Below are 15,300 nucleotides of genomic sequence, written 5' to 3'. Positions count from 1 at the left end.
CGTGACCACAGGCTATCATAGGAGACAGAGCAGATACAGAACATTTACATCAGTACAGAAAATTATATTGTATGGTCCTCATCTACAAAGATTCCCCAGGCCCCCACCTCAGGCTTTAAAGTTTGTGTGCCACTGGCAAAATCTTAGGAACAAAATGTATGCATACAGATCTATACAGCCATGTGGATGCACAAAGTAACCATGATATTCAGTACATACGTCACATTCCAATACTGACTTCTACAATGGTTTTGTTGCTAGGAGTCTTTGGGAAGTGCGTGACCAGAAGACTCCAACTCATTAGCCTTGACAACTGTCATTCTCCACTTGTCCGATTTTTATCGGTTTCTTTTCTATTTTTTTTTTTTTTTACACGCAGCGTTTCCCTAAGTCTTTCAATATTCTTCTAGCACGGCAAGGAAAAATTCACCGTCGATGGTCTGAAAAACTTTAAAGTACTAACATCCAATAAGCTTACCAGTGAGTATTGGGGTCCGTGGGCTTCACTGCATTCATGATCATCACAAACTACCCAGTGAGCCAAAAGGCAGGCTTGGAACGAAGCACATTGCTCTTGAATGTGCCTTTCTTCCCAAGCGAGCATAACTGAATTCTAATAAGTAAAAAGGGAACCAACTGCTATTCTATGGAGGTTCTTCTCCTGGTTCCAAACCTGAGCCACAAATTTAGTTGGTGAAGGGGGGAGAGGGAAGGAGAGTGAGACTCTGTCTCAGAAACTAAGCAGTTTTTAGGATTAGCAGATTTCAAAGGTTCTATTATATTTTTTTAAAAACTGAAAAAATAAAAACTTTAAAAACTAAACAAAAATTCATGACTTATGCATTTAAAGTCTATAACACCATATATAGCATACACATACACATGTGCAGTATTCTAAGAATTAAGGTTAGAATTAATTGCAAAAAAAAATAAATTTAAGTGAAAAATCTGTAAATAAATCAGGCATTTTCTACCATTAACTGGTGGCCCGTTTTTGTTGTTACTTTAAAACATGGAAATTCACTGGCAAAGAAATCTGGTTAGTTTCAATTTCTCAAACAGTAGAAACCATCCTGAGGCTGAGATTTCAGCCATAAACTCTCACAAAGCATTTCACAGTGATTTATTAATCATACTTCCTCACAGAAGAAACTGCAAGTCCTTACACAGGGGTCTTTTAAGACTAAACATGATATATCACAGCTTTTTAAAAAATCCATGAAAAACAAAGAACTCTACAAACACACTTCTTTCCCCTCATTCCAGTGATCTCACAAAAATAGAAGATATTTTAAATAAGTAAATGAAAATGAAAACATAGATAGGGCAATGACGGGGCCAATGAAAAGCAGCTTCTTCCCCATGTGAAACATTCCTGACCCTGGCAATCCCAATGATCCCTGCCTGTCCAACTGCCTCCCACGCCAACACATACACTCAGTGTGCTGACTTCAATTTGCCACCTACTTACCCACTCCAGTGGGGAGAGTGTTTCTGGGGAAATGCATCCAAGTAACTCCAGTAAACACACTAACCATCTATTAAGTATTAATCAGTTAGTCCCTCATTCATGCACACAAACCATCCAAAGATTAGAAGATAATTAAAGAAAAGCAACAGCACAAAAGGGAAACAAGAAAATTAATCTACCAACCCCAAAAGAAACAAACAATTCAGAGAAAAGAGGAAGATAATTCTTTTAGAAAAAAAAAAAAAACTCAATATTCTTTCCTACCTTTCAGGAAGAGGTGGCAAATGTAAAACAAGCAAAAGCTGCCATAAATGAGAAAAAAATCAGAGAACAAGCATTCTTGAAAATTAAACTTGAGTTTCCAGGGATGCCTGGGTGGCTCAGTGGTTGAACATCTGCCTTTGGCTTACGTTGTGATCCTGGGGTCGTGGGATTGAAACCTGCGTTGGGCTCCCTGTGGGGAGCCTGCTTCTCCCTCCACCTGTATCTCTGCTTCTCTCTGTGTGTCTCCCATGAATAAATAATTAAGATCTTTTAAAAAAAACTGAGTTTCCAAATTAAAAAATACAATGGGCAAGGTGAGTTATAAAAGGAAAAGCTATAGACCAAGTTAAAGGTCTGGGGAGAAAATGTATCTAGAAAACAGTAGGGAAAGTGGAAAGACATGTTATAAATTCAGGAAACTCAGCCATTTAACAATTGCAGCAAAGAGACATCAGAAGGAAACAAAATGACAGAAGATAAATTTCCCTGAGCTTATTAAAAAGTTAGATTGAAAGGGGCCAGCAAGAGCCAAGTAAGAAGAATATATAAGGAAACCTAGAAACTTAGCAGAGACGTTTCAAACCTCAAAGGACAAAGAAAATCCTAGAAGGAAAAATAAATGAGACTGACATCATACTTCTAATCAGTAGCAAATACAATTAGGTTAGAATACAATGACATGATTTCCTCAAAGTTGTGAGGAACAAGGTTTTACAGTATATTTCATAAACTTAAGATCTTATGAATTGTTGGATACACCAGAAACAGCTGACATAAAACTGACCTGTCACCAATGGTTGAAACATATTCCAATTCTAAAGATGTTAAAATGTGGGGAGGAAACTGCGATTTAAAATCGATGAGATACAATGCCTATATTCAAAAATACAATGCCTATATTCAATCAATATAAGGACAACATAAAGACATTCTCAAAAACTCTGTAAATCTACCATCTATGCTCTTCCAGGAAAAACTTGCTTGAGTAGGTAGTCTAGCAGATCAAAAGAGACATCTAAACAGACAACATGAACCATAAAGTCATATATGAGTGCAAGAACTAAAGGAAGCATAATACACACACACACACACACGCACACACACACACGCTAGGGCTGAAATCTAAATTGAAAGTCTAAATTAAAAAAAAATTTTAAAAAAAAGAAAAGAAAAAAAAGGGGGCTCCCTGGGTGGCGCAGCGGTTTACCGCCTGCCTTTGGCCCAGGGCGCGATCCTGGAGACCCGGGATCGAATCCCACATCGGGCTCCCGGTGCATGGAGCCTGCTTCTCCCTCTCCCTGTGTCTCTGCCTCTCTCTCTCTCTCTCTCTCTCTGTGACTATCATAAATAAATAAAAAAAAAGAAAATAAATTAAAAAAAAGGGAAAGTCTAAATAAGGTCCAAGCTATATATACGTATACATACATATATATATGTACACACAATGACGTGTGTGTGTATAGCTTATTAATCAGGATGCTTAAATGGTATCACATTTAAAGAGCAAAGTTTTCAGAACATTTGGTGATTCTTTTCTATGGGTTCTGCTATGCTCTCAGTTGTAGAACACAATTTACATAATCATTTACATAATCATAGTACCACCATGTAAATGCCATTTACTGGTTTTTCATTTCTACAGTTCATCTATGGATGAGGCACAGGACACTTAGAGCCAAGGAACAGAATGTAAATGACACAAATGACATTACTGGGCAAAATTCAACAGTTGGCACTAACTTGTTGCATTTCATCCTATATAGCAGTTAGTCAATAGATGCTGCCCCAAACTGATAAACCATATCTATTTCAGAGTTATGAACGTATTTTAAATTGTTGGTTGTAGTTGCTTCTGAGGCGTAGGCTTGATTTTTTGTTAGCCTCTGTCCTATATGACCTTTTTTCCTTTTTTTCACCATGTGCATGCAGGAAAAAAAAAATCACCCAAACTCCCCAAAAGAGACCTGGCAACGTTATTGGGATATCATAGACACCCTCTAAATAAGAGTTATCTCTATCTTTCAAAAAAAAAAAAAACAAGTTTTCCAAAGACTGGGGTGGGGGGTCTCACTTCCATCTTCATATACTAAGAAAGTGTACACTGATTTGTATCTAAGGTCACGGTACCACCACCCTCCAAAAAAGTTACTTCACTAGAAGCTGTACCTGATAGGTCCTTAGAACAGACGGCCAGCTTTTCCAAGTGACTGTTGATTTTCTCAATGGCTTTGAAGTTCTTATTCCTCTTCAGGACATCCATGGCAGACCGGGACTGTCGATCCAGCAGGGTAGGGTCTGCCCCAAAGCGCAAGAGCATCTGCACATCCTCTGTCTGTCCTAGAGCAGGCCAAAAGGAGAAAGGGGGACTGTCGTGGTTCCTTCCATAAGGAGAAGTCCCCATGAGTGCTCTTCCTCCCAGTTCCCTGCCCAAGCAGCCCGGGCAAGGGGACCAATGTCCCTCTGCTTATAGAATCTAAACTGCTGGCCTTGGGCAATCCGCCCAACTCCTTGAAGCAAGGAGTCCTATGTGGAGTGAGTAGGACAATAGCTTTTAAGAGGTTCAGAAGTGCGCTCCTCTCTACCTTTCTCCCCTCTCCCTGGCAACCAGCAAGGAGAGGGGGAATCTGGTAACTAGGCAACAGTTACAGCTGTAAGGATAACAGCAAGCTGTGACTTCAGATTTCTTTATTCCCTAGAGAGAAAACAGAATATTATTCCAGAAAAAAAAAAAAAAAAAAAGTCTGGGGATAGAAGAAAGTGGCGATTGCTTTCAAATCAGGGTCTTTTTGTCATTACTGTTTCAACCCTCCCAGCCCTGACCTTCTGGCTGCCAGCTCCATTTGCTGCTTTGACGTATCTATTAGCCAAGCATCAAGGTATCTCCACGATCACAGATGCAAAAATTTTCCAAATGGAACAGGTGTATCCCTGGGGGTGCGAAGACTTACGTGGGCACAGGGTTAAGCAAATCAATGCCTGATCTCCAACTTCCATACCCAGGCTTTCCTAAAATCCACTGCCTTAACACGGCACCTGTACCCTAAATATCATCCTGTCCGTGGCACTCCCTTTCATCTCCCCAGTCACAATGGCCGTTCTCCCATTTACAAAAATGAGACAAAATTTAAAGTCAAACTTTTATCCATGGAATATCTCACTGAGGCAGACAGAATTATAAGACAGGCCCCCAGATTCCAAACCCCTGCCTGGTGCACACACACCTTCTCCCCCAGGTACTCAATCAAACATGAAATCTAGGGGATCCCTGGGTGGCGCAGCGGTTTGGCGCCTGCCTTTGGCCCAGGGCGCGATCCTGGAGACCCGGGATCGAATCCCACGTCGGGCTCCCAGTGCATGGAGCCTGCTTCTCCCTCTGCCTGTGTCTCTGCCTCTCTCTCTCTCTCTCTCTCTCTCTGTGACTATCATAAAAAAAAAAAAAAAAAAAAGAAAAAAAAACATGAAATCTAAATGTGATGAGATGCTGCAAATGCAACCAAGGTCCCAAAGCAGTTGACCTTAAGATAGGGAGATTACCGTGACCTAATCACATGAACCAGGAAGGTCAAAGGTCTAGAGGTCAGGAAAAGGGTAAAGATTTAAAATATGAGACAGAATGCACAGAAAATTCTCCCCTGCTGGTTTCGAAGAGAGAGGGGGCCACATGACAAGGAATGTGTGTGGCCTGTAGAAGCTGACAGCAGCCTCCGGCTGAGAGCCGGCAAGGAAATGGGGACCTCATTCCTATAACCAGGGGGAAATGGGTTCTGCCACAACCATGTGAGCCTGAAAAAAGGCCCACAACTCGAGATGAGAAAACAGCCTCCCTCAGAACCTTGATTTTGGCCTCGGGAGACAGCAAGCTGAAAACTCAGTCCCATCATATCACACCACTACTGACCTATAGAACCCTGAGCTGGTCAACGGGTGTGGCTTTGAGCCACTACATTTATGGTGATTTGTTACAGAGCACAGAGAACTAATTGTTAATTAATGCACTGCCCCAGAGGAGGTGAAAATTCCTGACCTCCAGAGTACCAACTGAAGAGAAAATTAGGTGCCTATAAGCCCCTTTTAAAAGGAACTACAGGGGCGCCTGGGTCAATCAGTCAAGCATCTGACTCTTGATTTCAGCTCAGGGTCCTGGGATGGAGCCCCCAATGGACTCCATGCTCAGTGGGGGGTCGTCTTGAAGATTCTCCCTCTCCCTCTGCCCCCTCCCCCACCGCATGCTCTCCCTCTCTCTCCCGCTTTCTCAAATACATAAATAAAGCTTTAAAAAATAAATAAATAAAATAAATAAATAAATAAAAGGCACTACAATCTACCCTCCTCTTCCTGCCCTCCAAAACTATTATTTTCATCTTTAATCATTAGTTACAGAAGATTTTAATATATTTCTGTTGCTTTGATGATATCTGTAGTAATAATCTTGTCATAATTAAATCTAGAAAAAAGTTAACCCCTTGAGTCTTAAATCACAGACTTTTTTTTTTTCTTTTTTTTTAATTTAAAGCTATACAAGAACTTTTGTTCCAGAAGATCACTGGATGATTAATTAGACTTTCAAGCATAAACTATATTAGGGTAAACTTTTTTTTGAAAAGTAAACTAGAAATATGATCCTCCCCAAAAAAGGGAATGTACAATTTGATATTTTTTTACTATTAAAGAGCTGGTCCATAATTTTTTAAAATAGATGTGAGAAGCTATCAAGTTGCAGTATATCCAAATAAAGGAGTGAGGTAATAGTTTTATTTTAAAATATCTGTGTCCACAATTCCTAAAATTACTTTTTCTTATATATTTTTGACTCATAGATTAAAAATTCTATGTATCGGGATCCCTGGGTGGCGCAGCGGTTGGGCGCCTGCCTTTGGCCCAGGGCGCGATCCTGGAGACCCGGGATCGAATCCCACGTCGGGCTCCCGGTGCATGGAGCCTGCTTCTCCCTCTGCCTGTGTCTCTGCCTCTCTCTCTTTCTCTCTCTGTGACTATCATAAATAAATAAAAATTAAAAAAAAATAATAAAATAAAAAAATAAATAAAAATTCTATGTATCAAGGTAAAAACATGTAAAGAGGTACATAGGTTTTCAAAATTCTTTAAGATAAAGAAGCACAATTTGAAGGCATACTAGATCTTTTTTTTTACTTGATTACCACCCATTACCCCTCTTCCTGAGAACATGTCAGTTCTCCTTTGAGAAAGCGGCTTCACCCCTACCCAGCCTACCTGATCTGATGGGACCTCACACATTCAGTCACCACGACATCCTCCACCACTGCCCCAGCCCCAGCTCCGCGGGTAAACATCGGACCCGGGCCTGAGCGACAAGATCATTCCATCCCCTGGCTCTGCCCCAGCCCCAGCCCCTGCCCCTGCCCCTGCCCCAGCCCCAGCCCCAGCCCCAGCCCAGTAGTGAACACCTGACCGGTATCCGCCCAATCACATCATCCCATCCCCTGTCTCTGCCCCAGCCCCTGCCCCTGCCCCTGCTCCTGCCCCAGCCCCTGCCCCTGCTCCAGCCCCAGCCCAGGGGTGAACACCTGACCGGCATCCGCCCAATCACATCATTCCATCCCCGGGCTCTGCCCCAGCCCCTGCCCCAGCCCCTGCCCCTGCCCCTGCCCCTGCCCCAGCCCCAGCCCAGGGGTGAACACCTGACCGGCATCCTCCCAATCACATCATTCCATCCTTTTGGCGCTACTGATTGGCTCGTGGAGGGCATGTGACCAAAATCAAGTCACCCAGACTCTGCCCTAGGACTTGAGCTGAAACGCAGAGCGGAGAAATTCCTCTTTGGCTGAGATGGGCAAATGGGCACACTATAAACCTAATATGAGGTGGCTTCCACTGAAACAGAGCTGGCCTAAGAATGAGCCTAACACCGAAGAGAGCAGAGCTGGGACATAGGGCAGATGCTTGAAGACACCTCTGGAGCACCTGGAGCAAACTCTGAACTCCCGAGTCACATGAGCCAATAAATTCCCTTTTTTGCCTAAACCAGTTTGAGTGTCTGTAGCTTATAAGCCAGAACTGATGGTTTCAGAGGCTCTATGATGCTGCAATTATTTTACATGATTAATTTGGAATTCAGGCCACATTGAAGTATCTGGACAGTTCCTGACTCTCCGTGTATCAAACAAGTCCTCAAGACGGAGATAATCTCATACACTGTTGGAGCAACCTTTCTGGGGTTCACATGAACAATAGCTTTCAAAAGCCAAATATATCCCAATATGCTAACATCCTAAAACTGAACATATGTTTTTATTTATGCATTCATAGAATATTTGGGGGGAAAAATAAGATATGGGTAACATCACTTTCTGAGCTTAAAGGGACAGAGACTCTCTATGTATACTTTTTGTATCTTTTTTGATTGGTGAATGTGACCTATTTAAAATTTCAATAAAATGAGTTTATCCAAATAAATAATATGTACAGTAATTCTTTGAACAAGCAGTCTCTTAACTAGGAAGTAATCCTACAGAAACATTCCCACCAGTTCACAAAGAGATATATATAGGAAAATATTCTCTGAGCGTTGTTTGTGGTAGCAAAAACCATTTATTCATCCGTCAATGGGGTATAGTCATGTCACAGAATACGGTGAGCTGTTAAAAAAAAAAAAAAGAAAATATCTATGCAAGTACTATTAGGGAAAGATAGCCAAGATAATTGTTTAGGGGAAAAGTCAAGTTGCTGAATAGAATGTAGAGTATGCACACATTTATATTTAAGAGAGGAAAAGAAAAATTGGTAAAACTCACAAAAAAATACTTGATAGTTGGCTTTGAGAAAGAGAACTTACTTTTTATCACATATCTTTTTAAAGTGTTAATTCTTTTTTTTTCTTACCAAGAGGTTGCCTTTCACTTTCTTTTCTTTTTCTTTTTTCTTTTCACTTTTGCCTTTAAAATTCTTTGATTGAACATACCATTTAGTGGGTTTCAGTATATTTATGAAGTTGTATAATCATCACAAATATCCAATTCCTGGACATTTCATCATCCCAAAAACAAACCTTATATGCATTAGCAGTCACTCCACATTTCCCCCCGCCCTACCCCCAAAGCAACTAGTAAACTGGTTCTGTCTGTAGGGATTTCCTTATTCTGGGTATTTCATACAAATGGGATCATGTAACATGTGACCTTTTGTGTCTGGTTTCTGTCACTCAGCATAATGTTTCAAGGTGCATTCATGTTGTAGCATGTGTCAGTATTTTGCTCTTTTTTTATGGCTGAATAATATTGCATTGTATGGATGTGCTGCATTTTGTTTGTCCATTTAGTAGTTGTTAGAGATTTGAGTTGCCTGCATTATTTTAGCTGTTATGAGTAATGCTTCTATGAGCATTCATGTACAAGTTTTTGTTTGGATATTCTTTCATTTCTGTGAGGTATATACCTAAGAGTAACATTGCTGAGTCATATGGTAGGTATCTGAGTAACTTCCAGACTTTTTTCCAAAGCAGATGCACTATTGTTCATTCTCACCAACAATGGGTCCCAATTTTTCTACATCCCTGTCAATACTTGTTACTGTCCATCTTTTTTTATTTCAGCATCTTGGTATGAAGTGTACTTTCAATTTTTAAACTAGTTCTTGGAAGATGACTTGAAGAAGCCTGTATGAATGATGAAACCAGTAGAATAGAACAGAAAGTCCAGAATTAGTGACATCTCAAATCCCTGAGGTCTTATAACACTTTAAACAAATGATGCTGAGATAAATAGGTAGCCATCTGGAAAATGGTAAAACTAGATCCTTACATTAAACTCCACTGGATCAGGGATCTAATGTTAAAAAGGAAAACATACAGGCCCCAGAAAAAAATTGTAACTCTTCAACTTTGATGTAGGGAAAGATTTTTTTAACTCTGACTCCAAATACAAGAGCAAAAAATCAATAGATTGATAAATTTGACTACATAAAAAGAAAATATTTGTGTGACAAAAAAGCCCAAAGTCAGAATACAAGTGACAAACTTGGAGGGGGAGGGGAATTCATAACTTATACCACAGACAAAGAGCTAATGAACAAAGAATTCTTAAAAATTTAGGACAAAGCACCAAAACTCTATAGAAAAATGAGAAATAGACATGAACATATAACTCGGCAAAAAAGACATAAAAATGGTCCTCAAATATATTTTTAAGGTCCAAACTCATGCATAAATAATTAGAGAAATGCAAATTAAAACAACCTCCAGATACCAATTCGCACCTCTCAGACCAGAATAAACTTAGATATACTGAGACTATAGAAAAAGAGGCACTCATATATTGCAGGTGGTTGCGCAAATTGGTACATCCTTCCAGATGGAGATTTGACAATATCTAACAGAACTATGTATGCATTTATGCATATGAACTAATATGAAATTATTTCCAGGATATACTAATGAAATAAAGCCAGGTGCCAAGCAGTATCTATACAATGAGACCCTCCACGTAAAAAAAAAAAAAGAAAGAGAGAGAGATGTAAGAAAACACACATGTATCTGCTCATTACTGTAAAAGGAATCCAGGAAGAATAAGGAAAAAAGAAAAGAAAGAAAAGAAAAGAAAAGAAAAGAGAAAGAGAGAGAGAGAGAGAGAGAGAGAGAGAGAAAGAAAGAAAGAAAAAAAGAAAGAAAGAAAGAAAGAAAGAAAGAGAAAGAAAGAAAGAAAGAAAGAAAGAAAGAAAGAAAGAAAGAAAGAAAGAAAGAAAGAAAGAAAGAAAGAAACTGGTCACCTGGGGGGGGGGGATTTGAAAGGGGAAGAAAAAGGGGGTAAGTGGGAACTCAAGGGTGTCAAGAGACAAGGAAGAAGTGACACTTCTCTGAGTAAATCCTTTTGTAAAGTTCAGACTTCTAGTACCATACTATTGTCCCTTCCACATACCAAAATATAAACAAAACCAATCAAGATGTGAGGAAAACCCTAAAATGCAACGTAAACACTGAAAAACTATACCTACAAATGAGCAAAACAACCATAGTAGATGGAGTGGGGAGGAAAAGAACTAGATGCTCTAGAACTGAAGACAAAAAGAACTGAACACAAACAAACATAAAATAAACGTAAATCTAGTTAGTAGATGTGTTTCTCAAAGGGACATGGATTATCTAGTCTGAAACTCATACAACTGAACAAGTAAGTAAATATAGATGAGAGATGTTACACATTTTAAAAGGCTAAATGACCATGGTGTTAGACCTGAATCAGAGGCATCAGCATAAACTCACGGTTTTTGATACAGATGCATGCAGATATACACAGTAGTACGATGTCTCTATGGGTTAGTACACGAACATATATTTCCTACCTCTGTCTGCTGAGAAGGCTTAGAAATAATGACACTCCAGTAACAACGATCACACCAAGTACCAGACCCTGTTTTCTACGCCATTCTTTAACAAAAAGAACTGGGGATCCCTGGAGAAGCGGTTGATTCAAGCGGGACCCAGAAAATTCATGCAACTTGTAGTGTCTGAAAGTAAGGAAGTACTCAAAAAAGAATGGGGCTTGTCAAAGGAACACAGGAGCCAATCTGAAAAAAAGGAGTGCCTAATGGCCAAAGCTGAAATGATTTGAGCAACTATAGATTTTATCCCATAGAATAAATATCCATTAGTCCATACATATGGAAAAGGAACAACTCTTCATTGCAATAGAATTCCAAGTAATAAATGTAGAAGGAAAGAAGAAAATAAAAAATCAACATTAATCAAAGATTACCATAACAGCTAATGTGGAAAGATCCACCAATGAATATAAAAATTAGTGTGTAAAAATTTGAAAAGAAGCAGGGTATTTGCATAACCTTAAAGTATCTCCTCCAAGATATTTAACAACTACAAAGAGAAAGATGGTATTATAATGGAGAAATCCCACAGATCACACCTTAACCAACTAATCAAAGTTAACATCAGAAGACATTTTGAAATTGTGAACTCCTTGGTATGATGTCAAGAAGTACATGAAATCATTTCTATAGTATTCTTACCAAAAATCTATATCTTTATTCCAATCATGAGAAAAACATCAAGCAAACTCAAATTGATAGACCTTGTATGAAACAACTGACCAATAATCTTCAAAAGGAAAAACTGAGGAACTGTCAAGACTAGAGGAGACTAAGGAGCCCTAATAAGTAAATGCAGTGTGGGTCTCTGAACAAAGGACATTAGTGAAAACAATGGTGAAATTTGTATGAGTTCTGTGTATTAGTTAATAGCATTCCATCAATGTTAACTTGATTTTGATAATTAAACTCTGACATATAACATGGTAATAAGATTAAGAGAAGCTGGGTGAAGATATACAGGAACTCTTTGAACAATTTTTGCATCTTTTCTGTATGTCTAAAATTAGTTCAAATTGAAGATTAAAAAAAAAAAAAAATGTTGGGATCCCTGGGTGGCGCAGTGGTTTGGCGCCTGCCTTTGGCCCAGGGCGCGATCCTAGAGACCCGGGATCGAATCCCACGTCGGGCCCCCGGTGTATGAAGCCTGCTTCTCCCTCTGCCTGTGTCTCTGCCTCTCTCTCTCTCTGTGTGTGTGACTATCATAAATAAATAAAAATTAAAAAAAAAAAATGTTGAGCTTCCCTGGTGAAAAAGATGAAGATGCGGGTAGTGAGAGAGAGGTGGAATTAAAAGGAAGAGAAACAGCCTGTAAGAGTCGTGAAGCCTCGTTTGGCAGTAGTCAGGGGGCAGCCCATGTTTACACCTGCATGAAGAAAGATCCCTCTCTTGCCTTCACATGCTTATTCTCCCGTGTTTCAGAGATTCCAAATGATCTTAAAAAAAAGTTAAGAAAACAATCTCATTTATAATAGAATTAAAAGGGATGCTTGGGTGGCTCAGTGGTTGAGAGTCTGCCTTCAGCTCAGGTTGTGATCCTCGGGTGCTGGGAACAAGTCCCCCCCATCAGGATCCCCACAGGGAGCCTGCCTCTCCCTCTGCATATGTCTCTGCCTCTCTCTCTGTGTCTCTCATGAATAAATAAGTAAAATCTTAAAATATATATATATAATAGCATTAAAGAGAATAAAGTACCTAGTGGTGCCTGGGTGGTTGTCAGTTAACTGGTGTCCAATTCTTGGTTTTGGCTCAGGTCATGATCTCAGAGTCGTGAGACTGAGCCCACATTAGGCTCTGTGCTCAACACAGAGTCTTCCTGAGATTCTTTCCCCGCCTTCTCCCTCCACTGCTTCTCCCCCTGCTCATGCTTTCTGTCAAATAAATAAATAAATATTTTTTAAAAGAATAAGATACCTAAGGATAATGTTAACCAAGGTGGTAAAGGACTTGCACACAGAAAACTACAAAACATTACTGAAAGAAATCAAAGAAGACATAAATAAATGGAAAGACATCCTGTGTTAATAGGTTGAAAGATTTCATATCCTTAAAATGTCCATACTACCTAAAGTGATCTACAGCTTGAATGTAATCTCTATCAAAATCCCAATTACATTTTTTCCAAAAGAAAAATATCCTAAAATTCATAAGGAAGTACAAGGGACCCTGAATAGCCAAAACGCTTCTGTGAAAGAAGAACAAAGCTGAAAGTATCACACGACCTTATTTCAAAAGGTATTACAAAGCTACAGTAATCAAAACAGTATGGTACCAGCAAAAGGCAAACATAGAGACCAATAAAACACTATAAAGAGCCTAGAAATGTCCTCAGGAAGGTTTCAGCATTTGTAAGAAATAGTATTAAGTTGTGCTTTCCAATATGGCAGCCACTAGGCACCGATGTGTCTACTGAGTGCTTGAGATGTGGCTGGCCCACACCAAGATATGCTAGCAGAGTAAAACATGTGCTGGATTTCAGAGACTTAGGACAAAACCAAAGCACAGAATGCAAAATATCTCTGTAATTTTTATATTGATTATACAGGGAAATGGTAGTATTTTAGATAGATGGCTTAAATAAAATATATTACTAAAATTAATTTCATCTATTTTGCTTTTCTGATAGTCATACGACTATCAGAAAATTTTAAATTTTGTATGTGGTTCTCATTATGCTTGTACTGGAAAGCACTCGTTTTAAGTCCCAGGAATTGGAATGCTTGCCAAGTTATCGATGCAAACAGTTGGAATTCAAGACTCTGCATGCATATAAAATACCCAAAAACTGGTCAAATTTCCTGGATTCCAGGACACTTGGAGTTGTTTCTTTGCAAACCAAAGAGTTGTGTCTGGAAATACTTTTTCTTGGGCATTTTCAGGCTGGGGATGAGTAAGGCAAGAACAATGGTTGAAGGCATAGACTTTAACCATAAATTACCAGGTTAATAATAGCTTTAGTACAGCTCACACCAGTCCACAAGACCCAGTGATTGAATGTCCAGAAATGCTACAAGATGGTTGATAAACACAGCCATTATTAACAACTAATTCATTTAAACTTAAAATAAATAAATCACATTAAAAACAAAACTCATCACTTCCTAATTATGTTACTACACTTTGCTATTGTCTATGATGAGGTTCCTTTACATCTATCTTAACATGGATCTGTCTGGTAAAAATGCAATAAAATAGTATGCTACTGCACATTTCCCAGCCCCATGTTCAATGACATCATGTTAATAGCTTGAAATCATCCATGGTGGGAGTATTTACACCAAGGAAATTGGCGAACACCACAGGTCAGGGCTCTTCTCTTTGAAGACCCAGTTGTCAAACCTTTGCCAGGATACCACTGTCTCTAAGAGGATACTAAAATACACTGGACACCAAAAAGATAGTAACAAGTATTGGCAAGGACTTAGAAAAATTAGAACCTTTGTGCATTGCTGGTGGGAGTATGAAATAGTGCAGCCACTTTGGAAAACAGTCTGGTAGTTCCTCAAGAGCTTACCATGTGATCTGCCAATACCACTCTCTATCTACCTGAGAAAAATGAAAATACATTCCAAAACAAAGACATATATGCAAAAGTTCACAGCAGCATTATTCATAGTAGCTGAACAAATGTCCTTCCACTGATGAATGGATAAATAAGATGTGGTTTATCTATAAAATCGGATATTACTTGGTAATAATAAGGAATAAAGTACTGACACATGCTGTGACAAGGATGAACCTTGAAATGCTCAGTGGGCACTTGGGTGGCTCAGTGGTTGAGCATCTGCCTTTGGCTCAGGTCGTGATCCTGGTATCCTGGGATTGAGTCCCACATTGGTCTCCCCATAGGGAGCCTGCTTGTCCTTCTGCCTGCGTTTCTGCCTCTCCCTGTGCCTCTCATGACTAAAGAAATAAAAATCTTAAAAAAAAAAAAAAAAAGGGAAAGAAAGAAAGCATGCTCAGTGAAGGAAGCCAGTCACAAAAATTATGTGATTCTATTTGTATGAAATGTCCAGAATAGGTAAGTACATGGACACAGAAAGTATATTAGTGGTTTCTTAGGGCTGGAGAAGTGGGGGGAAATAGGGGAGTGACTGCTAATTGATAAGAGGTTTCTTCTGAAGATGGTGAAAATGTTTTTGTTTTTTTTTTAAATTTATGATAGTCACAGAGAGAGAGAGAGAGGCAGAGACACAGGCAGAGGGAGAAGC

General features: G+C 39.3%; 1 protein-coding gene across 1 annotated transcript in view; it reads right to left on the bottom strand.

Annotated features, from left to right (window-relative positions):
- Window positions 1–15,300, bottom strand: part of TRANK1 (tetratricopeptide repeat and ankyrin repeat containing 1) — a 99,905-nt gene that overhangs the window by 46,666 nt on the left and 37,939 nt on the right. Inside the window, exon 9 of the mRNA XM_072793442.1 lies at window positions 3,902–4,072. Within this exon, the coding sequence (XP_072649543.1) occupies window positions 3,902–4,072 (171 nt within the window). The remainder of the gene's footprint in view (window positions 1–3,901; window positions 4,073–15,300) is intronic.

This window comes from Canis lupus, chromosome 22 (assembly GCF_048164855.1).
Source record: "Canis lupus baileyi chromosome 22, mCanLup2.hap1, whole genome shotgun sequence".
NCBI classification, from domain to species: Eukaryota; Metazoa; Chordata; class Mammalia; order Carnivora; family Canidae; genus Canis; species Canis lupus.
The sequence above is the reverse complement of the archived record's forward strand: the minus strand, read 5'-3'. Positions and strand labels throughout refer to the sequence as shown.